Genomic DNA, 25,880 nt, shown 5'->3' on the forward strand with positions numbered 1-25,880 from the left:
TGGGATCCAGTGACAGGACGCGTGGGAATGGCTCAAAGCTGCTCCAGGGGAGGTTTAGACTGGACATTAGGAAGCATTTCTTTACCGAGAGGGTGGTCAAACCCTGGAACAGGCTTCCTAGAGAGGTGGTCGATGCCCCAAGCTGTCAGTGTTTAAGAGGCATTTGCACAATGCCCTTAACAACATGCTTTAACTTTTGGGCAGCCCTGAGTTGGTCAGGCAGTTGGACTAGATGATCACTGTAGGTCCCTTCCAGTGAAATAGTCTAGTCTATCCTATTCACCAAGAATCAGGGCACTGAATGAGCAACTAAGACAGGTAAGAACTGTGTTGGCGGAACTTCTGTGTACCACAAAACCTACGTAACAGTGCTTGACACTGAATGAATACTTAAAATATACATGCAAGCTTGACTGAGAAGCCAGAAACTGCAGTTTTAAAGGTGGTGGAGGAGAGAGCAAAGATTTTGGCTTGCAGTGCTGCTGTGTTCACTGGAAAGCGAAAGAGCATCAAGACATCACACAACAGGTAGGCTTTATTTGGACGTTATCTGCAGTTGTTTTCCATCACAGAGTTTTCTTCATGTGCCTGGGTATTTCTCTCTATATATACATGAATATATGTATACACATGTACACATAAAGCGTACTCTCAAATGCACTATTCTTTGCTGAAAATTATAGTAATGTTCCTTTTTTCACAATCAAGATAGCAAAATGGATAAATGCCAAAACCTGCTTATGTAGTAACGTGTTACAAGATGTTCTTTGAAGTCTCCCACATACAAAGAATTGGCAGAGCTGTTCTTCTGCATCTTGTCTCAAGTCTGCAGGGTACGTTGCAGGAGGGTTGATGCTGGCTTGAGTGCAAGTCTGTCTTGTGATGACAGGACACCGCCCCCAGGTATTCCTGGTAACTTGACAATTTGAACTCTGTGCCATTATCTGGGAGCAACCAGCAGCCAAAGCGTACCTGCTGATGGAGTCTCAGTGGAGTGCACATTCCTCCCGTCTCCAAGCTGAGACTGTAAATGCATTTGTGGTTTTGGCGAAATAGATCCACTACTGTGCCGTAACATAAGGGCTTACTTATTCAGCAGATAAAACTCACTTCCAAATGCACAATGTATCCTCGGGAAACAATTCAATCCTGATTTGAATCTCCTGGTTGCAGTTGGGGAGCCCTTCACCTTGCATTCCCAGCACATTTTAAAGCTGCATTGGATGGTGAGGGGCATTTTGTTTCAAGTTGCCTTCCTATGTCTTCCACTTACAGCTTGCTCTCTTTCCTTGATTATTTGTAGTTTTTCTTGAATGGCTGTTTGGCTTCACCGAGCTGAATAGAGTCTCTCAGTGAATCTGCACAAAGTTGCTGCAAGTAGCCTGGGGTACACTGAAAGGATACAGGGTGGAATACCACAGAAAATCCTCATTGCTTTGAGTGGTCAGTACTGAAATGTCTCCACTGTCTCCGAAGTCTTAATAGCAAATTAAAATAATGAGGTAGTTTTTCACATGTGGTGAAAACTGGCATTCCTATCCAGGGGATATGACTGATAGATCTGTTGCTTTGTTGCCTTTCCCCATATCTGCTCTAGGATACGCTTTCCATGTTTGGCCAGAGCAGTCTCTCTCTGGCTGTCAGCATGCCCGCTTCTCTTCAGATGTTCTGCTGCTACTGACCTGGCTATGGGAATTTACCTGTCTCACAAGTGATGCTGTCTTGGGGACTCTGCTGGTTTTGATATTTGGACAGTCCCTGAGAAACCACCTTGCCTTGTGCCTGGCTAAGGGGCTGTCAGACACACAGCTTCACCTGGCAGGGTTTGCTTTTCTTCCTGTTTTGATGTGAAATGGGAGCACCTGGCACAACACAATTCTGTTTTGCCTAAGAATCTCGCAATCCTCTCACACTGCATTACAAAGCTACCTACAAAGCAGATCTAAAAGGCAGCACTGTGATTTATGAAACAGGCAGCGTACCTGCCTTAGAGGTCCCACTTACAGGATTATTTTTTTGGAGGCATTCTTGGTTAACAGATGCTTCCTATTTGAGCTGGTGGATACTCTTGGAAGTGGTAGTCAAATCATGAACCCACAGTGTGAGATGTTCCTTTCAGTGCAGGTATTTCCTTGTTCTCTTGCTGATTCTCACTGAAGATGTAAATGCTCCGTTAGTGGGTTCATGGTATTCGAGCAGGGCTCTTGCTCCTTCCTTTGAAGCTGGGCTGTCCTGTATGGAGCAAACCCTCAGCGGGCCCATGAATGCGTCTGTGCTTCAGTCTCTTCCAGCTGCTGCTTTAATGAACGTTTTATCCATGCACTCACTGGAGCAGACACTGGAACTCTGGTTCCCCCCTCCCCTTGCTATTCAGGGGCTACAGCATTGTGGTCTTTCCAGCTGGGTGAATATTCCACTTTGCAAGCTCCAGGAAAATAACCTCATCAGGAGGAACTGAGCCACCTACCCTGATTACAGCAGTTACCAAGGAAGTGGTAATTAAGGTTCAAGTCTCCCTCAACAAAGGCAGGAATCTAAGACAGAGGTTCCTTGTCAAAGGTCATAGCTTTAGCCACTGTGCTGCTAGAGATGGTAGACTGGAAACTATCCCTAAAAGCTCTAAAAGGTGACCTCAAAATACGCCGCTGAGATTGGGCCCTGCTGGGACATAGTTTAGGGAATGCTTTATACCTTGTACAAATATCAGTTATACTGCACTACGAGGGCTCAATCAATCTCAGCATCAGCAGCAGCAGATCCTGGGTACAAGGAGAAACTTTCTGGTAGAAGACTGCCCTGTCCCATTAGCGGAATGGTGGTGTGAAGATTTGTGGGTGGATTTAGAAATCTACTGCAGCAGTTAGGTACGAATTGGATGATGTAACTTTTGCAACTCTAGCATTAAACTTGCACTGCTGATTCTTAAAAATGCCTCACTTGGGGGGGGAGGGGGGGGGGAAGGTGGTGTTTGCCAGCTAGGTCTCCCTAAGCGCTCAGCTCATTTTGTTTGTTTCCATGAGTCATTTTTAGAACAGGCAACAATAATCTAACAATACTTGAGTCACACACAGTCTGGAGCCAACTTCTTAGAGAACACAGCTTTCTTGAGGAGAGTGAAAAATATCCTAAAAGGAAAAGTGCCTCTCCGGCTTTCGTACATAAAAAGAAATTACATTTAAAAAAAAAAAAAGTGGTCAATGTAATTAGCTGTTGAAAACACAGAAAACAATCTTTCCTGTCTGTCCCTTCCATTTTGAGACCTAGAAAGGCATGGGACAGCAAGGGGCTATTGATTTAGAACAAAAGAAAACTAAGCCCCCCTTGAAGAAGCATGCAGTTGCTAACTGCACGCTAATGCCTCACGCTCCAGCACAGGTCGAGACAAATGTGCAGGGAAAGGAGTCGGGGGTGGCTCCCTTTGTCAAGCTGTGAAGGGCAAGTTTATTGTACATCTTTGGCTACTAACAGCTGCTCTTACAGAAACAGCTTTCCTGCTATGAAATACATCCAGTCCTAGCTTCTGCTTATCAGTAACACCGTCTTTTCTGAAAATCAGATGCCAAGAGATCTTCTTACACCAGGTACTTTAAAACTCCACTCGCAATTTCCTTCCTGTGCTCACAACTCCCTCAGTGCAATCCCAGCTGCACGGGGACTGACTCAGAGTTCCTCTGTGGAGAGAAAGCTTTTTCCGCCTGCTTTTCTCAAAAGCAGCTCAACTTCCAGGATGTGATAGTTTGTTGTGGGAAGGCCCCATCTCATCGCCTGGAAACAGTGTTATTAGGGAGTATCTATTCCAAAACTAAGCAACAAAGGTGTAAGTCTTCATTTGACCTCCTCAGATGGGAAGGGCTTCAGCTAAACATACTGTGCTGCTTACAGCACGGGGAGTTCTTCCTTCACCTAAAGGAATTGTTTGTTCTGAGGCTATAAACAGCTGTTCTGGATTTGCAAGAATGAAAATACACTACAAAAACCACTACGATAAATACAACTGTATGCAGTATGAATAGACTACTAAAAAGATCAGTTTATATAAGAATATATAGGTGACAGCTGAATAGTCCTGCTCTCAGTAAAACACAGCTGGATTTTTTTTCAGCCATGAGAGATCGAAATGCTAACTCGAAAGAGCCAAAACATAATTTTTGTTACCTCCACTGAGAAGTGGCTAGTACGAGAAATAAAATACTGTTGCCCCAGATGTGTTTATCTGTTTAAGATAAGAAAAGTTGCTTCATCCATATAAATAGATGCTGAATATTAAAACAAATCTCACTCAAAAGCCCCGATGCAGGAAGCTGTTACAACAAAAACTTAGCGCAGATGGTTGGTTTGTGCATTTGACAGTATTGGCTAATAAGGCTATTCTCCTATATCACCGATTTTTCCTCTGATTTGTATTCTGCAATGCAACAAAGAAGAAAATTTCCTTTTTAATGCCAATACTGTAGGAGTGCCAGAAACAAACTTTGTAAAGTTTTTTAAACTTCTCAAAATTATCATTTTTCTAGCTAAGCACAGACGGTTGAGATTTTTCTGACCTGTTTTATTAATTTCAAGCACCAAGCTTTAATCTCAAGAGCATCATGCTTAACTGATCGTCTTTTTTACTGTATGAGTTGAAAGTAACTGTTCTACATCTTTCAGTAGTAGCAACTGACCTTATGCTCACGTCTGCCCAGTGGAAAGCTGAGGCGAGGCAAGTTTCTCCCTGCACAACTGCTTCCACTTGACTGGAATGAGTCACTCATCTTGTCTCTTAGCCCTGTGTTTGGCCCTTAAGGTAAAAAAGAAAACTGATGCAGATAAGTATCATTTTGTTTTGCACCACCGTGGTTAGCAATCGCTTTGAACAAATTGTTTATGACAATGCACTTGACCCAACATATTATTAAATAACACATGGACTAAGAAGTCATCAACCATGTCCAATACAACCTCACTTTCTTGCCCCTGCTTTACTGAAAACTTGAAAATAGCTGACCACAACTGTAAACTTCAGCGGAGATGTAAACTTTGATACACTAGGGACAATTTGATAAACTAGGGAGAAGACTGCAAAGGCAATTTAATAGGGAATAGCAAGAGCACAGTGGGAAAGTATCTATTGAGAACATCCTTGTTGTTTAACAATTGTTCTGCTTGTACGAGTAAACAAGAGCTTGGGAAGGAGTTAATTTAGCCACAGAAACATGTCTTCTGTAGCTACATCTGGAAATGGGGGACAAGGAAAAGGTCTCAGTATAGACTGTAAACCCATCACTGAAATCAAATATATAAACTGAATATATTAAAGCTTTGAATTTTATTACACTTAATTTCTTCTGAATATCTTACCCTTCTCTCCTGTTCAAGGTAAACCTAAACATGAGAAATGGAAGGATAAAGGAGAACTCCACTAAACGTGGAGTACATTTCATCAGAGTCTGTGTAGGCCAGTTTGCCTCCTGTTACGACGACGTTTACTTCATCTCCTGCTTTGAGGTGAAGAACAAGGTGGAATGTCCCAGGACCACCGCAGGTCCGTTTCCCCGAGTAGGGTTTGTGATACTCCAGCAGTTCCCTTCTGTACCCAGCTGTGTGGAGCTGAGCCACGCTTGCGTTGGAGACAGACAGCACTGCTTCTACGTACTCATCCCTCTCCGGGGCCAGCACAGCAGTGATCAGGTAGCGCCCTTCATATGGCGATGTGAAAATGCCTGCAGAAGAGAGACATTCCGAGCTTTTCAGAATTACTCAAAATGCTCTAAGCACGATGACAAACATAAAGCGACATGGGCTACCCACTGCTACGTACAGGTAACTGTGACAAGGTCAGGCTGGGCAGCTGACCAGCTGACAGCAGTCATGAAGGCAAAGGGTTGCTCCTTTTGTGTTAGAGCCCACCAGTCTTTCAGGACATAAGCAGGTCTCGTCCACATGCAGAAACCTCCTGGCCTAAGCAGCTGCCATGACCCAGAGCTGGGTGAAGAGGCGAGAGGCACCCACATGCTGTGCAAGTCCCCAGTAGGTTAAGGCACCCCTAACACCCTCAAGTGACATGACACTCTGCTTGAGAAGGAGGCAAGTCCGCAGTTACTGCTATTGGGGAGGCAGTATGTATCACCTCCCCCCCGGCGACCCAGCTGGCTGAGCTGCAGTGAAGTGGGTTAGCAAGGAACCTCACCTCTGCTACCCGGGCTCAGCTGGCCTGAGGTGGGGTGAGGAGCACCACCAGCTGTGCTGGCAGAGCAGCGGTAGTGGTGAGTTGGGCCTCAGTATTACCGGGCAGTTGTGGAAACAGCAGTGGCAAAGTGCATGCCTGTCCACATCCATAGAAAGCTTTTATGCTGGTGTGTCTGGTTTAGATGGACTTATTTTGTTCGTTCATCACGCACTGGTAACCCATGCTACTGCCCATCTGGCATCTCTGTGGGTCCGTTCTTTGGCTGTTACCTGTATTGGGGTTGTAATAGTCCCCGTCATTCACAAGCACTTTGTTAAAGTGAACAACGCCGACATCACTGGAGAAAGGCTTCTGTGTGAGCCCAGCAGAAAACGACACCAGAGAGGCCGCAGCAGCAGCGGGTCCTAAAATGGGTAACAACATGAGTCAGAGTCACATCAGGATGACAACACAGCCTCTCCCTGTGATGGTTTATAATCCAGTGTCTCTGTTCCTGCACATACTCTACTTGGACTAACCCTGTCACTTGAGGGATGCCAGAATTAGCAGAATACGTATTGCTGGCCCAGGTCCCAGGTGTCTCACCATAAAATTTACTGAGCACCATAAAATTCCCCCCTTGGCCACAGCCTCCCCTTTTTTTTTTTTCCTTCTAAGGAAAAGGTACATGGCTTGTAAATGCTGGCAGTGGAAATCCTGCCACCTCTCAATTCAACAGTGCTTCTGCCACGGACCTTCTTCAGGATTGAGGCTGCCCTTGGACATCCCTGCTCTCCGTCAGTATCACAATGGCAACAGGAGCACTAAAGGTGTATAGCTCGTGCCAGCCTTCCTAGTCATGCTGAGAAGCTGCGCACAGCTTAGATCTCTTACCTTCTCTGCCGAAGGGTAGTGAAAATAGCTACAAGAAGTAACACTTTGGTATTAAAGCAAAGAGAACCGTCACTAGGGCTTTTTTCTCTCTCTGGCACTTCTCTTTTGGAGGACATTTCACTCCACAATTTTTTCTTCTTTTCTCAGCAGATCAAACAGACACTTAGATATTTTATAGTGGCTACCTGCTTACTAGCTAAACACTGCTGTTAGACTGGTGTTGGATGAAATACAATTAAGACAAATTTTTACTTTTAACAGGCTGACTTAATGGCAAGTGTTTAGTGATCGACCACTTATTAGTCCCATTTTAGTTCCCTTTCTTCTAAACATTTCCCCTAAGGCAAGACACACTGCTAGAAGTAGTCAACTCTTGTTGCTTTCTTCGGGTAATTAGGGAAACAACAAATACACTTAAAGTTGTCCTCAGTTGCTCTTTCTGTTCTACCCTATTCAGATTAGGATCCATGTCTTCTCCATGCTGTTTCACCCCTGCTCCTTCTTCTGCCTTCCTTAAAATACATGTTTGGTTTTCTCTTCCTCTCAATCTGAGATGCCTATCAGCAACCAATGTTCAATTCAGATTATATCACTTAAAAATTGAAGTTAAAAAGTTACAAAAATGTGGATTCATTCACATTCACCTAAAATGTGGATATACAAATGCTCTGCTGTCCTTTTTTTTCTGAATAACTTGGCATGGGGGGGGCGGTGAGAGGGGAAGGCAAGGGGAAGACAAGCTTGCAACTTCAGAAATGGCACGTAATTACCTTGATTCCCCTCAGGGGCTAGTAACCAGCTGCCTTATGTATCTTTGGAAATCTCTTTATTCAGTATTTTGTCTCACGCTCAGAAAACAGACAGAAGCCCTTTTTCATTACTCTTACCTGCCAGTGTGCCTGCAGGTGCTCCTGTAAGCTAAGATGAGGTTATTTGAAAGGACCAAAATTAATTGCAGGAAGTCTACTTACTTAAGCAGCTTCTGTAAAGCTCCACCACCTTAACACCACGCTACTTACAGCAAGCACCTCTTTGTATTCTCGGCTTACTCTTGAGACTCAAATCAACTGAAAATGCACCTCATCTGACTTCTTGCTGGCTCACTTGGAAAGGTTTCTCTCCCCTGCAGTCATACTGCACAGACGGCACAAACTATTTGCTGCCTGCCCAGAAGCGCTGTCCTCTCCATTTGGAGTAGCTACAGTTCTGTTTGGGTTGGTGTATTCTGAATACGGGAGTGACTCATGCCCTGGCTTGCCACGGCTTCCTTCAAGATTTTCCTGCACTAATTGCTGCTGAAATTGCTTCAGATCTGGAGCCTAGTTTAGCACCATCTGTGTTTGTCCAAAAGCGAAATCTTAAACCCATTTAAATATTATGTAGATCAGTTCAGTGGGCAATATAAGGAGGCGCAGTAAAGACGCAATGTGTCTATGCTCTCTTAACCTCCTCCCTGCTTCCAGCTGGAACTGTGCCTGTTTGAAGCTTTCACAAGTCCTACCAACAGCTCTCAGCAGTGCTTTTGCAGAACCTTACAGAGAGGTGAACCACGTTCTCTACATGTCCCCGCTTGCAAACACTTTTCTTCAAGCAAAGATCAAAGTTCAGCTTCTCTAGGCAAGGTCCAGGCTTGGAAACTGCTTTCACTTAAGCAGGTAGTGTTGTGGAATTACAAAAACCAGGAAGAAAAGTTTTAAAGCATTTAAAAGCTGGGAACCACATGCACAGCTCTGATGAAGGAACTGTTAGGCAGACAAAAGTTTCACAAAAGATTCAACCACAGTTTTACAGCTTCTGGGGGAGGAAAAAACTCTTTGACTTTAGACGTATTCAAGAAGGTTTCACTTGATATATATCAATGTAAGCAGGAGCAAGTATGGCAATCTAAGCTATTATAATGCATTCTGGGGAGTCAAAAGACCACAGAAGATACATGGGTGGCCTTTGTTAGGTTACATCTACTTCCACCTATCTGTTAATTGTATTTCTGGTTCTCCACCACTCTTTTGACTTCCCAGCAGAGTTCATGCCTCCCACAGAGCCCAAGGGCCAGAAGGAGAAAAAGAAGAAGAAAAAAAAACATCAAGCAAAACAAAATAGTGCACAGCATAGGCATTGTCTATCAAGATGAAAGGAGAAAAAAATAACAGTGTGTGATGGTGCTGCTGACAATTGCTCAGCAACTGGAATGAGGACTCTTCAAGAATCTACACAGAAGAGAGACCGTAAGTATGTAATTCATTTGTCAGTATGCACTTATGACTCCTTTGCATATGGCAGGAGTAGGGAGGATATGTCAGATTTCCCCTGCTTGGCCAATACTACTAAATCTAAATGAGGGCTAAGTGCATAATTTCATTTACAGCAAAAATATCAGCAATTTATCACCTCCCTGCCTTTTTTTTTTTTTAAACTTTTCAGTTTGACCCTAACACATCTCATTTTCAGGAACATTCACTCTGCTTATAGGACAGCCATGCAGCACAGCACAGTGCCACACTGATTTCCATGAGCCAGTGCTCAATGAAGCTAAGCCCATTAGCTCTGCTCTGCTAAGTCACAGTGTTTCTGATGCGGATGATAACTCACTCAGTGTGTTATGAAGACAGAGCTACTGTTCTGAATCTGTTAGTAACAGCTCTTTTTGCTCTTACAACTCCTACCTTTCACATCGCATCAAGAGAAGGTTTGCCCTAGCACTTACCTACCGCTCCTTACACAAATACCCATATCCTACCCCATCCTTCAGCATGCTTCTGTGAATTGCGCTGTTCTTTCATGCAAACAGCAGCAAATCACAACCACTGGTGCAACTGCGGGTGACCACATGTTCTTTACCTCAAAGTCAGCAAACACGCTTTCCCCTGTGCTAGACCACTGATGTATGCTAACGAGAATACTGCTCCCTGTCCGATGATCAAAAGAGCAAGCTAAACATGCAGCAGAACCTGTCACAAGCATGGCAGGGTAATTTATGTATTCAGTAAACTCTTTCTTCAAATCAAGGACCACCTACAACAACATAAATCTTACATTACTATAACATCATGCCTTTATATTTGAAATGTGTCCTACAGGCTTGCTGCCTGGAGTCATATGGAGAAAGTAAAGATGGCTGAGTATCAAACAAGTAAAAAGAATTAAAAAGCCCAGTCCAAAATTAGCCCTTTTTCTGCACAGATATATACAGCACCGTTCGCACAGCGGTAGGGCTTACTAGCTCAGCTGTTTTCTTTGTTACACCGTACAAGGAGTTTCTTCTAGAGAGGAGCAACCACCCTCCATCGGAGCTGCAGGGTTAAGGACACAAGCAACACTGCAGACTGCAAGATGGGGGAGATGGGGAAGGCAATTTGTGCTTTCAGTGAATTTTTTTCACTGTGACCCTCTGTATACTGATCAGAACGTCCAAATCCTCTTCTTGGCTCTGTCCTTGCCTAGTCGTGTGACCTGGGATCTTACAAGCATTTTCTCATCAGTTCCCAGGCCAGTTCATCAGCCAATTCATTACTCTGCCTCTGCAATTTTATTTGCTCCAGCAAACAAAAATTCTCGTAACTGCAAAATTGCCATGCTTTAATAACATTTGCTGCTTATGTTTCTTTAAATAACAACTGGTTCAATTCTTTCTGTATTAAAAGGGATTAGGTAGATGCACTTAGGTCCTCACACTTAACTCACCTTGCCTGTGAAAACAGAGCTAATATGTAATATTGTACCTTAGACTCTCTCATTAATACCTGTAAGTCCTTGAAGATCTTTACCTACAATGTTTTATTGTGAGATGCGTGCAAACAGATAGCTAATGAATCTGAAAAACTCAAGAAATACTTTGGTATTGAACGTATGCAAATCGTGCCTCAGCATTCAAGAAGAGCACTAAAGTGGGCTAGTTTAATCCCAGAGGACACAGTTGGAGCCCTCAACTTCTTCCTGAGCAGTGCTTTTATACAACAGAAGCTATTCAGAAACAGAAATCAAAGGGAGTACTCAGAAGGCCAATTTAATAGTACAAGCTTTTTATTTTAGGAATTATAGTACCAGAAGGTCTGATCTTCTTTCAAATTTGAATTTCGGTACCACAAAATGTACTGGGTGAAGACTGGCAAAGCAGTAAACTGTGGTCCTGTGCGAATTAGATATTAAGGATTCCTTGATGCCTTATGTAAGCATTAAGTTCCTCCTCCAATAAGCCAAAAATCTTCCCTTCCCCAGCTGTTAATTTCCACAACACTGTTAACTGCTGAATTCTGCCCCAGAATGCTCTCTTTCTTTGCTGTTTATAAGCTGTCCTGGACCCTACGACAAAGCAGACACTGACCATTAGGGACAGTGGATGTAAATGCTCTAACTCCACAGAAGTCAAATAGTTACTTGCACCATCCTTACCTCTCTGTTTTCTATGACTGTACCTGTCATTGGGGTTTGCAAGGCATTTTGGGGGAAGTTACAGGACAGATCAGCAGGTATATCTTATATTTAGATAGGTCTTCAGGGGCACGGATCAGGAAAAAGAACTCCTTGGTCAAGCCCACCTCTCTCTGGATCCCAGGGTGATAACGTTTCTTGCAACATGTTCCACCAAGCAGCAAACAAGCACGCTGCCTGCCACTCCCTGCCTTTTCAACACTTTTAATGTTCACCTACTGTTTCACACAGTTTTACCATAAACTTATTAAAGTACTGCTGTCTATAATTGGCAATAGATTGTACAAAGTAGAAGAAAGCCCCCAGGAAATCCATTTATCACAGAAATCTAGACATCTATATTGGCTTTGCTGGCATCAAGATAAACGAACATTTCTTTACTTCTTATCCTCTTCCAGAAGCCTCATCTATTGCTGCTTGTTCCTTACCACCACCACAATCCTCCAAAGCAAAAAGATTGCTTTAAGGCTATGACAGATTTTTAATTAGAAAGTATAAATATCAGTATTACAGTATGAACTCTTTACAACTCTTTTGTCAGTCCCCAGACCAGTCTTTAGGATGTGTATCTGTGATTTTGTTAGGACCATCAAACTAAGTCCTGAGGGTAGGATTTTGGATGCCATAAAGCCCTAATATTTTATTTTCATCTGGTTTTCATATTTTCTCAAACAAATTTAGATTAAATCATTCTTTTTGAAGAGAGTGTGGGAATATTCACTTTGATCCAGGATACCATTCCCCAGGGTTTGATAATATCTTGAGTATGAGGTTGTACGGCAGGCAGCACCCAATCAACATATTTATCAAGGCCAACTAGCATGTCCCACGCAAGATTTATACCTGTTTATCATACAAATCCATAAATGAACTGTGATATTAACAATTAAAAAAAGTAAAAAAAAACCCACCAAACCAAGAAAACTTCATTTTGAATCTTTTTAAACTGTGGTTGTCAGTGGCAGCACTCCTGCTTTCACTAAAGTCAGGAACACGAGCCCTCGTGAGTCTAAAAAAGCCAGAAACTCTCCCAGAGGAGGACTATAGAATCATAGAATAGTTTGCGTTGGAAGGGATCTTTAAAGGTCATCTAGTCCAACCCCCCTGCCGAGGGCAGGGACATCTTCAACTAGATCAGGTTGCTCAGAGCCCCGTCCAACCTGACCTTGAATGTTTCCAGGGATGGGGCATCTACCACCTCTCTGGGCAACCTGCGCCAGTGTTTTACCACCGACTCAGGCACTAGCTCAGATACTAACAGTGCTTCAAGATCTTAGTCTTGGCCTTATTCATATCTTATTAAAGAAATCTTAAAATTGTCAGAAAGAATATGTATTTTCTCATTTAAAAGGAAAAAAAAAAGGTCAGTACTCACATTTGCCAGGAAACAGAAACCCTTTGTATTTAAAAAAAACCACTGAAGTAAGTAACAATAACCCAAAATGAATTATTTCTCAAAACCTCAAAACCCCCATATTTTCAAAGGATGCAGATTATGTTTTAATGCTTAGGTATAGCAAAAATCTGTCAGGTTTTCCTCAATGCTAAACTTAAATACTAAAAATCAACACTTTGTTCTCTCAACCGTGACTTTCCAGGGACTGAAATAAACATTATGTAAAGGATTTCTAGGAAACAACTGCCTTACCTTGCGAGTCCGTGGTAGGAGGAGATAACTTTGGATATCCTGCAAAGGAAAAGTAGTATGTATGACACAGTACATTAATGGAATACATTACGACAAAATATCACTGCAGTCTTCTAAAAAGCATCCTTTGTTACTGAACAGCAACCTACCAAAATAGCTACCAAATAGCATCTCCTATGAAATGCTCAATTACCGTTAAACTGGGGTGGTCATGGCAAAGAAAACCAAATTCTTACTACAATGTACTATGTACACTGCAAGCACTATGGCAAGAAAAAAATAATTTAAGTTTCCCTAGTGGCAAAGACTGCTGCAGTTACCAAGGATTTTACATCAGCCCTGTTGACCTCATGCTTTGTGCAGCCTTGGCAAAGGCAACAGAACTGGCACTGAATGTGTTTCCCCTACTTCTGTAGCCAGCTGGAAGCTGCAAAGGCCCGTTCACAAATCATCTCTGCCGTAAGCCCGTTCCCAACGGCAATAGCTATAATGGGTGTCCACAAAAGGCTGAAAGCTGGTAAAGCGCAACAGATCTCAGTGTCACCCCTCTAGCAGGACCTGGCACGTCCACTGCACTTAGACGGGAGTGATTCACTATTAGTTTGGTTCTCTTACCTGGTGCTCCAGCATACCCTTCAGCAATGGGCATGGTACTTTGACCAGCCTGACCATCCACACTTCTAAGCCGCCCTCTTCCTGACATTAAAACAGTGCCAGGAGGCCCTGCCTCTCCAGTCTCCAAGATGATCCCAGTTGTTCCAGGCAGAAATGGCACAACTCCTGACCCTGGCAGTGCTGGGCGCAGAGGAGGTCTCGGCTGCAGTGGCTGGAGGGGGGTCCTCTGTCGCGGGGGTTGTATCCTTGGCCTTGATGGCAGCAGGGATATCCCAGGTTGGGGCTGCAGGGGTGGTCTTGGTGGCAACGGCTGCTGTGGTACTTCTGGTCTCCCTTTGAAATGATGAAAGAAGAGGAAAGATACAGAATTATTTGCCTAAAATAGTATGTAAAATTGCATATTTTTATTTTTAAAAATACTTTAAAATAAACCAGGACTCAATTTGAGGCTGCCTTTCCCCTCAGACCGAGACTGCACTGGCAAAACTCCATTCCACTCTTGCAGTACTACAGACTCCCCCCTTTCCCAGCCTGTGACACAGGGAAAGGAATGAAGACAGCCTGGAGACAGGACAAGCAGAAGCCAAATAACCCGTAAATATTCACCCACTAGTCCAGCTTTGACCTTCTGCACCAAGCGGGCTGTGTATCACACCTATTCCCACCGGTGCCTTCATCTCCATTGTGTGCTCTCTCTCTACCTTCACTTCAGTTCTCTTGAACCCTTCCCGCCCATTGCTCCTACTTTCGACTCTGTACTCACACAACACCTAGCACAAGGCTGACCCTTTAGCACTACCATAAAGAAAAGTATCCACAGAAAAAAACCTGAGTAAATGAACACTGACTTACAGATTTTTTTTTCCCTACTTTGAAAAGCAATGAACTTAAAATTCCAAGTATTCCCATTACTAATATTTTCTGACAACGAAGGCAGAACCCTAGGATATAATCTACCAGAAAAGCCTTTATTGTTTAAAGAGAAGAGATACCATTAGAAGACTTTTCCAGTGGGGCAGCCAACACATATGACATCAGGGTTGAACAGCACTGACATGGTTACATTTGTGTACCTGGTCCAGTTCTAAGCCCTTTATAGGAATTAAGGCTTATTCATAAAAATGGAGTCCTAGATGACATTTAAGGATGCAATGTCCTCCCAAGAATGAAGCTGAATTACATTAAGAACAGGAATTTACAAATGCGTAGATTTCAGCAGATGCAGTGACAGCTTTTACACAGAACAATTAGAATTTCATTCCAAATTAAACATTAGCATTGGTTATTTTGGTTGCATTTTTAGACTAAAGCATGGCTTTACGTGCAGGGATGAAAGTGAGTTTCGGGGGAAAAGGACAAACATCCCCTTGCAAATTTATCTAATGCTACTTGTCACACCAGAGATGCTTGCCATGGTCCACAGTGGAGATCACCACTCTGAGGTCTCAGTGGTCAGAACAAAGCACTTCAATTCATCACAGTCCAAAATCAGCCTGGGTAAATTCATCAGTGGCTAGGGCTAAACCAAACAGCTGTGCCTAGAAGCAGACATGGTGCGAGGCTTCCCCTGGCTCTGCTGCACAGCTGGGGACCCCCAGGAGGGCCTTACATTGCTCCTTTGGCCGACAGCTTACAACCAAGTTATGCAGGTATTGTCCATGATGCACGGCTGAGGTCCAGACGGTGTTGCTGACAATCCATGTGCTGTATCGTGCCTACTCGACACCTGCACTTTACCCTTGTGAATCTTGTTTGGTTTTGGTCTCATAAAAAATCCACATAAGCCTTCCAGGGTACTGAGAGGCTGTCTGAAGTCATAGTCTCGCACCACCTGCATTCATTTGCTAGATATGCCTGCTATAAAAATATCTTCCTGAGCTTTGCTGGCTGACTTTAACTGTCATGAGAATTGAAACTTATACAAGCAATGCACCACAAAGCCAGACTGAGCTCCCTCAGTAACTCTATCCACAAGGCAGAGGCCTAAGGAGTGCAATGTTCACTTTATACAGATTAAAATTACCTTCATAAAAATCCCAGGATTAAAAAATCTCATAAAAATTTTCAAAAAAAGGCTTAAGGTATCTAAGTGAATTGTTTAACAGAGTTGTTAACTCAGTGAGACATCTTCTGTCCACAGTGGCATAGGTTTAGACCTTCAACTAAGATCTTCAGATTATCCTCATTCAAAACACAAATTGACAAAATACTTTACCTTGGGATGCATCTACTTGTCATTTCTCTAGCCAATTAAGCTGACCTTATTAAGACGACGACTTGGGCTGACACAGGGAAAATGAATACATTTCTCTGCTTGCTTTTCTAAACCTCTAAATAACAATCAACAGCTCAAATCCCATATCCTGTGCAAACTGCTTCCCTGCATGCAACATCAATACTGCAATATTCAGAATTATCCAACTACATCTCCATAAAGCTAAATCCAAAATCACCTGCCTAAAGATCAACTTAAAGTGCCAGTAATCAGATACGTGTGGGTTGAGAGGGATCTGATCTGCCATCTTTGCCAGCCTTTTTGGCCTCTTCTACTGAGATGCATCATAGCAAGATAAAGTACCAATAAATCACTATATAAAGATGATAACACTGGAGCGACCCTATCCTGACACTGAATTCCATAATACGTGTTTTCAATTCACAAGGCAACGAGAAAATGAACCCCTGACGAAGGCTGGGGTGAATCTAGCTGGACCTGCTTAAGCTTTGCTAGCGGACAAAACAGGAATCTCCCCATCATCTTCCCATCTATCTGGGAAGGCAAAGAGCAGAGCTGAGATCACTCCACAGCTAAGAACAGTAACGCTGTCCTCAGGAGCGGTGTCCTTGCTGCTCCGGCTGTCATCACCGGTGTAAGTGACAACTCAGTTGCCATGTCACCCAACAGCTTCTGCTCTCAGATGCCCATCTGCAATTGAAACAGAAGGAAAGGTTTCCCTCCTCGGTTGAAAATAAGAATGCTTTTGTTCCCCTCTCCCTCTTAAAAACATTTTATTTTATTCAGTGTGTTCAGCCAGGCAGCTTTAACCTGCAATTTACTTCACTGAAGGAGGAATGATTTGCTGGGAAGGAAGACGAGCAGCGACCTGGATGCATGAGGCGGGTGGATCTTCAGGGTGCGTCTGTTCCTAGTACCATTCTGCCCCAACCATGCTCTCCTTAGCCTCCGAAACACACAGAAACAAAGTGCGTAAAACAAACTAGCGAGTAAAGGAATCTGTGACTGCACTCACAAGAAGCCAAAACGACCTGACTTGAATTTTCTTATAGATACCAAAGGGATTTGACAATTAAGTTACAAAGTACTATTTTGCATAAGCTCACAGGGAACCTAGAGGAATCGACTGTATGACTATTCGCACCACAACACTAAGATTTTATGTTGCCCTTTATCGATGCTGTAATGCAGAGCATACATTTGGTTTCTTAGACTGTAACTTCAGCAGACAACATTTTGCTGTTGCTTTCAAAACCCTGCTACAGAGACAATTACCAGAGGAATTGCAGTTCAGGTCAAATAACCGTAACCAAAGCAAACTGCACTCCCAGCACGGTATCTGGCTGCAAGATCACACTTCTTATTCTTGGAGAACTTCATGAATGTATATGAATAGGCAGTAAGTTAAAAGACACCACTAACTTTAACACGGCTTTCAGTTTCGTGCCATTTGAAGAGGAAACCTACCCGCAGACAGGCACAGAGTGCAATGAGAAAAACTTATCCTACGAGACGTGGAGCTAGGGGCAGTCACCATTGAATGTGGACGAAGAGCTGCTGAATTACATTACCTTGGTGAGCACATCATGCCTGGTCCTCTACATGCTTAGAGGAGACCACCGCCTGCCGCCACCACCGCCTTGTGTATGGCAGGACGCTGCACTACCTTCACCAGAAATTATAACAAATTAAATACGTTTCTGGCCTCTGGGTCCGTATCTGATGTACAATCATTCACTAACCTGGCTTGTTAGTTTGGATTGAGGCACTTGAAAACCCTTAATAAAAAATTTGGAAGAAAACACAGCCACATTCTTCAGATCAGGGTCATTCGACTTTGCTCAGGTTTACAGTGTGCTAGGCTTACACTGCTTGGTAAGATTCTATATTGTATTTCTTGCAATGTATCCTTGCCTTACTGCCCTCAATAACTGTTACTAGTAACAATTTGTTTCTGTTTCAGCCCTTCTGAAGTCAAATGACATCACTTGAATGCTACGATATGCTGGCAAATAGTGCATAAGAAATTCTACACCAATCTACGGCCAGGACTGACAGTCTTCCTTTCAAATAACGTCAGTAGCGGAGACAATGCTGCAGATCATGGATGTAAAAATAGTTAAAGCCATACCCCAACTCACGTAACAGGGTTCCCAAACTACTTCCAAAAAAGGCTCTTTTGCCGAAATCTTTCTTCAGTTCCAGCCATCAAAACTTACTTGGACAGCTGTGCCAGACTGTTATTGTAATTGGAAACATTTGGGGACTGAAGTGCGTGCTTCCCAAATCCTTCAGAGGCCAGAGGCACCTCATAGCAGCGAGGGATGCTCAGAGTGCCTGCGCCCCAGATCCAGCAGCAGCATCCTTCCGTAGGCTCTTAACACCCAATGGTGGATGGAGAGCTCTGCCCTGAAACAGCATTATTTTACGGAAACCCAGGCGTGCTGAGGCTTTTTAATGCTTTACAACATTGTAATAGGGGCTGATAAATATAACCCATGAGGCCGCTTTAAATAGCAGAAGAAAGATTACTGTGTGTATCTTGGACCTTTCTCCAATGGTGGTCCCTAGTGCAAATTTATTTTGGGCAAGATGGATGAGAAATAGGATTACAAAGATACATCATACTGCATTTTAATGGGGACTGGGTCTGCTTCTGCAAGATCCAGGAGTGAAGGTCCTAACCCTTTTGAAATGAAGTCAAGATTTCACCAAAAGAATTAGCTGAGAATTCTTCCTCATTCCCCTTCACTTCTTCCTTTAAAGGAAGAGCAACGTATTTTTTTTAATTTCACACAAGAGCTTCTCACCTCAGAAGGATTTTTTTGTCAAGTACTGCAATATATTTGGTTTTAAACAATTAAACACTCAAAAGAAACACATCTATCACAGGCTTTCAAGTCTCCGCCTTGGAGTGACAAGGATATTCTTCCCTAAAGAAATTACTTTCAGACCCTTCATGAAGCACAATTTGTCTATTCAAGCAAGAGCGCTCACAGTCCTGCATCTGATCTCCCCCAATCACCATCAGCTGCAACAGCCCGCAGGCTCTTCCCTCAGCACCTCTTCTTCTGATTTAAGGCCAGTCACAGAAATCGGCCTTTTATTTATCTCATACGTGCACAGAATTAAAACTAGAAGCATCAACCAACTGACAAGTGCAGTTTCAAAACAGTCTCCAATTCCTCTCTTTTTGCGTCATGCTAACAGAAACAGGAACTCAGCTTCCTTCTGTAAACTTCGACTCTCTCAGAAAAACAATCCATTGCTGAAATTTGGAGCAAGACTTGCACAGGGAACTGAATGGCATTTGGCAAGGTCTCTAAACCTTCATGGCAAGGTTCACCAACCAAGGTTACTATTTCACAGCATTTTGAGCCAAAGCGAGTGTGCCTCTGCTTCTCAGCCACTCTAATGCAAACTTTAAACCACCTGTGGAGATAGATTTGAGCTAACATGTTGGACTACTAACAGAAGTGGCTGCGGTATGAAAACACTGCCAGCTGGGATGTGCACCTATTGCCAACTTGCCAACTACGTTGTGGGAATGCAAACTTCTGGGAGAGCTATGAAGCAGAAGTCTTATATTGCCACACCAAGATATGCCAGAGCTTGTTTGCGGAAGTCCTAAATCAAAGAGTTGGTGCTGAATTATAATCATTAACTCATGCTAAGAACAAAACTCAAAGTGAATCTTTCTCATCATAAATTTGAATTCCTTTGACTTCGGTTTTCTCCATTTACTTTTCAATTTCCCCCGAGGAATCAAGAATAATCTCACACAACAAAATAAAACAAAAAAACCCAAAAAAATCAAATCAAGTGAACTGGAATAATACCCACAGATAATTATTACTTAAAACTCACTTTAAATTCACTATCCAAAAAGATTTGTTTTCCCACTCTCTTTATTCTGGCTCAAAGTAAACGTGAAAGCATATAAGACTACTTTTTTTTTTTTTTTTTGAGAATACTTTTAAAAGCACTCAAAGTCCTCTATGGCATTCTAGAGCAAAGAGCCAAAATTAGAGTCACTGTAAAAACAAAGTAGAAATTGTGTAATATTAAATTTTTCCTCCCCTGTTTAGCTCCTTTATAAATGATTCAGAAAAGACAGCCAGTTGAAAAACAAACAAAAAAAAGCATTAAAAGAGGCAAAAAAACTTACTTGTGTCAGACCGAGATTTCAGCATGCCTTCAATGTCCGTGGTGATTTTGGAGACCTGACTATAGAACTGTTGTACAGAATTTTTGAGGCCAGAAATATCAGTGGAATGAGATGCTATAGTTCCATTCATTTCACGGACACAGTTCCATAAGCTGCTCACGTGCTTATTCAGACCTTCTTTTATCTTCTGCAAGCTACCTGAGACAGAGTCCAGCTTGCCGCAAACTTTTTCAACATGTGAGACTCTGCTCTCAACATCCGAAACACCCTCCTGGATACCTTGGGTCTTTTCTTTGCACTTGCTAAGATCATTCAGGATATGGTCATTCAATTGTTCTAGTCTCTCTTTCACTTCACCACAGCAATTATCACTGGGATGAGCAGTTTGATTTGCAAATGTCCTCTGCATTTGATCGATTTTTCGGAAGACACCTCGCTGTGTTTTTCTACAGGTAGAATTGACACCCAGAAGCTGCTCCTTGCAGCTACTCAAGCCATCTTGAAGATTTTTCATATCTTTATCCATGACATTTAGACTATACCGGAATACACGTACGTCTCTCTGCATTTTCTGGATGTCACGTTGGTTACCCTTAACTAAGTTGAGTTTCTCGTTAAGAGAGCTATTCAGAGACTGCAGGAGAACAGTGTTATTCTCTGTTTTCAAAAGCAAGTGATTGTACTTGTTGTTACAATTTTCTAGCTCTTTCTGAAGGTCCTCCGTACCTTGTGGTGCAGACTGACATTTCTGCCCACAGAGGTGTTCAAGCGACAGTAGTTTGTTCTTCAGGAAATTCATCTCTGCTGTAAACTGCTCATTTGCAAATCCTGCATCACTGGGCAAGATGGGCCCAGGATTAATATACATTCCATCCGGGTCTGTGGTATTAGCGATCTCTAAAATAGTGCCACCTAGCCTATCTTCTAGTGCCCGCAGCTTTTGGTCAAACAAGTCTCTCAATTCATCTACCTCAGCAGCTATAGCACCGCGGAGAGTTTCCTCAACGTAAAAGCAATGTTCTTCAGCATTTCGTTCCGTAACATTCATCCTCGCATCTAGCTCCTCCAACCTCTCACCAAACATGTCTTCTAGATCTGGAGTTGACAATCGACTGATTTCATTATCTATTCTGACGTTCAAGATCCTGTGTGCTTCCACAACTCTGTCAATCTTCTTATCTAAATCTTTTATCTGTTGGTCAAAGTCATTTCTTTCACCCTCCTTGCAACAACTGGACTTGTTTGATGGAATCTGAGTTCGGAGAGTATTTATTTCTTTCCTCAAGTCATTCTCTTTTCCTCTTATAACATCAATTATTCCTAAACAGTTATTTTCATTGTCATCACACTGCTGCTGGATATCCTGTAGTTTGTATTCACAGGAGTTCTTCAGATCTGCCATTTTCTTTTCAAATCCTTCCAGTATTTCCTGTCTGAGGGACTCAAATTTTGAGTCTATATACTCCCGATATATATTGTCACTGGGCATTGTTATTGTAGGTCCTTGTGCTGCCTCCTGCAGTTGTTTTAATTGTCCTTCATAGCCTTTTACTTTTCCATTCAGTTCCTCCAGCTTGTCACTCCTCGTCTTCAAGGCTTCTTTGACCTCAGCTAGCTCAGACTTTATATCTTCCATTTCAAAATCAATAAAAGGGTCTTTCTGATCTTTATTGCTGAGGAGTCCAGGCAGATGAATAGTGTCTGTTTCACCACCAATCGCACTATCAGGCTCTGGGCGGTCATAAAGGTTGTTCAGCCAAGTGACCAACATCTTACTAGCATCTTCTTGGACAGTCAACTTTAGGTTTTCATTCACACCTGCCACAGAGGACTGAAGTTCAAGCACTGATCGTGTAAGTCTAAACAATTCGTCCTCAAGAAACTGCATTTTCTTCTCATACGGTGGAGGTTCCGGCACTTCTGTTGGTTCTGCATCTGTTTCATGGAAATAACAGACAAAGTCTGGATGTAAATGGCATCTGTTTTTATTAGCTGAGGCTAATTTCACTTTTCTTTAAAGCCAAATAATGATTTAAATTGCGTAATGCTTGTTCCCTTTTCTATTCCTGTTTTCACTAGTTTGTAATTAAAACGTTATCAAAACACTCCAAACTAAAAGTTTTAGCCCATTGACCAATTCCTGCCAAGATACAATGGCAATAAATAAACAAATTAGCAAGCAGAACCCCCCTTCCTGTTCAGCAATGAATCTAAGCTATAGCATATATAGCAGATCATTATAGATCCATACACATCACAACACAATCACCTTAGAGCCACTGCATCTCCTGTAACAATAATTTGGGAGGTGCTACTCCTGAATTCCCATTGAAAACTTAAGTGGCAATAATTTATGTGCCTGAAGTGGATTTGTGCGCCGGTATTTTGCTGAACTGTGGTCCAAATGCATATACTGGATGGGGTTCTGCAAGATATTACAGTTATCACACTTGCTTCAAAAATACCTAATTATTTGACACATATTTAATAGGCAATAAAAATGTGTATAAAGGCATAAACTTTACACATCCCAAACTGTTATATTAAAATAACACCAGCACTATCCTCATTGAATGAAAAAAAGTAAAAGCAGACTTTTAGCAGCAATCTACTTTTTACCTAGCACAAATCAATCAATGAATCTGAAACCATCCTTCCAATCCATTTGTTACTGGCAGCACCTCATTTGCAGAGCCACGTACAATTCTGGATGTTCAGTTTCAAGTAAAATGTGTAACAATTGTAGAAAATCCAGAAGAAGGAAAGAAACATTATCAGAGGTCAAGAAAGTATAAACTGCAGGAAAAGTCAAAGTAATTTGTTATTTAGGCTAGAGGAGAACAGAATGAAGAGTGATATTCTGAAAGATACCTGTAAACTGGTAGGGAATAAACTGTTTTATGTATCCGCTACTGATGGGACAGGACATGAAGAAGAATGGGCTTCAACTGGAGCAAGTGAAGGTGAGGCCTGATAGCTGTACAGAAAGTGAAATGCCAGAAGACACTGTCCACATGAGCAGCAGAATTTCCACCACTGGAGGCTGGACAGATATTGCTGATTCTACCTTACGGGATGGATAAACAGAACCCTTAAGATCCCTCGAGTCCTGTTTTCTGGGATTCTCAGCAACAAGGCACTAGTAAGTCAAGATACTGAGTGTGATCCCAAATAATCATCTAAAATTAATCAAACCTGCTGCTAGACCACCAATTGTTTTAGTTTAACAAACATTTAATACCACTTTAAGGTGTAGATCCACATGACCATATTTATTTGCATACTCCCATATATCTTTGCTATTTTGCACAGAGGGGTACATTCTATAAATACATCACGTATAATCCTAACTGGGATTTTGCATGATACCTTTTATGCAATGCATAATCCAAAGACCTCTGCACAGTGAAGGCATACTATTGCAGACATAAAAAAAGTAAATGAAGTTAAGAAGCAGAAGCGAAGAAGAAAATATACTTCTTTAAATACAACAGAAAATAGACACAAAATGTTAGCATTAGAATAACTCTGTCAGATGACAAGTGGTGTTAACAGTTAAATCTTTATCTTCAGATAATAGAATTTTAGCAGTGCTTCCTGGCTATGCATGCTAGATATACAGTGGACAGCAACACTGAGACAGGGTCTGAAGGACATGCAGTTGGAATCTTTCTTAGTTTTAAACTGGATTTCAGCTTAAAGACATTACAAAGAAGGTAGGAAGTCACAAATGTAATCTTCAAGACTGGGAGGGTGGCCAATTCCTTTAATAATAAAAAAGTATGCACACACAGAGTGTAGCTATTACATACATACTGGTCTATTTTTGCATTGAATTACAGTTCTTTTAGGGTCAGAGCAGAAAGAAAATCTCTAGACATAAGCAGTGTGCAAGTTACTTGAAGATACCACCGTGTTCTATCATCATATTTTGGAAATAATATTTTAGGTGGGCTAACAAAATACTTTAAAAGCTTATTTTTAAAGCAGGTATATAACCTATAGGACTGGTTCAAAACCATGTATTCAGTCCCAATCCATTCCACCACACAAAAAATGCAAGTGGAAATCTGAATAAGTGCTATATGTGACACTAATATCCAATGATGTTGGGAAAAAGTCCTTCAGAAGGAAACATCTGTTTATCATTTTTTGTTAATGCAAAAAAGGCATAATACTGCAGCATTCCTTCTTACCCTTTCAGAAGACAGTATCTTATACAAACAAACATAATTCAGTCTTTAAGGCATTTTTTCAGAAATCGAGGCTTATCATTCCCTTACCCCTTAGTATTAAGGCAGGTAATCTAACATGAAACTGTAAAATCTGCACAAGCCCTTGAACAAACAAAACACTGTGAAACTGTGAGGGAGCATTATATATGATTAAAATTAATACCTGTTCTTTTTCGTTTTAATAATAGTTCCTCTCAAATATATCTTTTTTTGCTGAGCATTGAAGAAACCACAAAAAACGCCTGTAAATTCTTACAAAAAACCCAACCTTAACACAAAAGATTTTCCTGAACCATAAGTAGCCAGCTGGCATTTATGGCCAGTGTTCTACAGCCACTCCTCAATTATTCTTCAGGAAATTCTCTGTATCAAGACTGTTATTGCCTGGCTATTATTTTCCCACCATGCAGTGTCTTCCATATGGCTTTTGTACCTGCCAGTAGTTGAGTTTAATAGAAACCATAATGGTTCTTATACTTAAAAGACAAAACAAAAAACCAGACGTGATCATGCATACCAAAATTCAAACAAAAAGTTACCCAAGCCTTTCTTCACAACAGCTTTCGCTGGTGTTGTGGGACGACGAGCAGTGTTTGGTTTTTCTGCTGGGCCTTCTCTGCAGTCTTCCCCTTTGTACCCGGGACAACATCTCCATTCCAGCTCTGTTACTGTCTTATACGCAACTGTATACCGAGGTCTGAAACTCGTTCGGTATCTGACAAAACAGAAAGCATTTTAAACAATCTAACCTAATCTGCTATTTAGATTAAAGCTAAAATTAAAATAGTTTTTTTTAAAATGAAGATCAATTACTTTCATCTGTGATTCATTTTCTCCTTCAAACATCAAATGAACAAATGTTTCTGTCTAGGTTTTCAAGTTACCTGCACTCAACACAGTCATGTCAGGGAGAGCAAATATGGCCATAGAACAGGGGCTTTCACGTATGAGCAGAGGGATTATATGTTGTGGGAAGCAAAGGTTCAACTCATCAGACACTGTTGAGACCAACAGCGACCGCCAGTGTATTAGTATTCTATAAATTCAAAACCTTTTTCCTCTAACTGCTTTTCATTGCAAACCCACGCGCAGGGCTGCTCTGGCAGCAACTCTTCTGGACATCAAAAAATGTTTCTGCCTGCTTTGTCCCACTTGTCTTTCCACAATCTCCACTTAAACCACTCCTCGGAATCCATATCTATGGAGCAGTCAAAGCTAGGAGGGATATTCCAGGGAAGGACAAAATGCTGAAAGCATGAGTCAGATAAGGACATGAAAGAAGTAGTCAGATGAAAGGCTACAACCAACAAAGGAATCAACTCTTTCCTGCTTCACTAGTTAACTTGAAGAGGGTCTTGCAGGCAAACCTATGCACGTTATGTACATACAACCTTAAGTTTCGCTGATTAATCACACAAAAGTTAATAAATGGCAAACTGATTCTGGCCGTGCAACTTTCTTGAACCGTAGACTTCTTCTGTAACTTTCCTTCAGTACATGTACCGCAT

General features: G+C 42.0%; 1 protein-coding gene across 1 annotated transcript; it reads right to left on the bottom strand.

Annotated features, from left to right (window-relative positions):
• Positions 1-5,280: 5,280 nt before the first annotated feature.
• EMILIN2 (elastin microfibril interfacer 2) lies at positions 5,281-25,880 on the bottom strand. Its single transcript, XM_009574186.1, has 7 exons — positions 25,876-25,880; positions 24,912-25,087; positions 20,138-22,072; positions 13,734-14,066; positions 13,119-13,157; positions 6,439-6,573; positions 5,281-5,702 (listed from the first exon to the last, which is right to left on the bottom strand). The coding sequence occupies exons 1-7, from the start codon at positions 25,878-25,880 to the stop codon at positions 5,365-5,367; spliced, it is 2,961 nt and encodes a 986-aa protein (XP_009572481.1). The 3' UTR covers positions 5,281-5,364.

The sequence above is a fragment of the Fulmarus glacialis genome, unplaced genomic scaffold (genome assembly GCF_000690835.1).
Source record: "Fulmarus glacialis isolate BGI_N327 unplaced genomic scaffold, ASM69083v1 scaffold6453, whole genome shotgun sequence".
Classification (NCBI taxonomy): Eukaryota; Metazoa; Chordata; class Aves; order Procellariiformes; family Procellariidae; genus Fulmarus; species Fulmarus glacialis.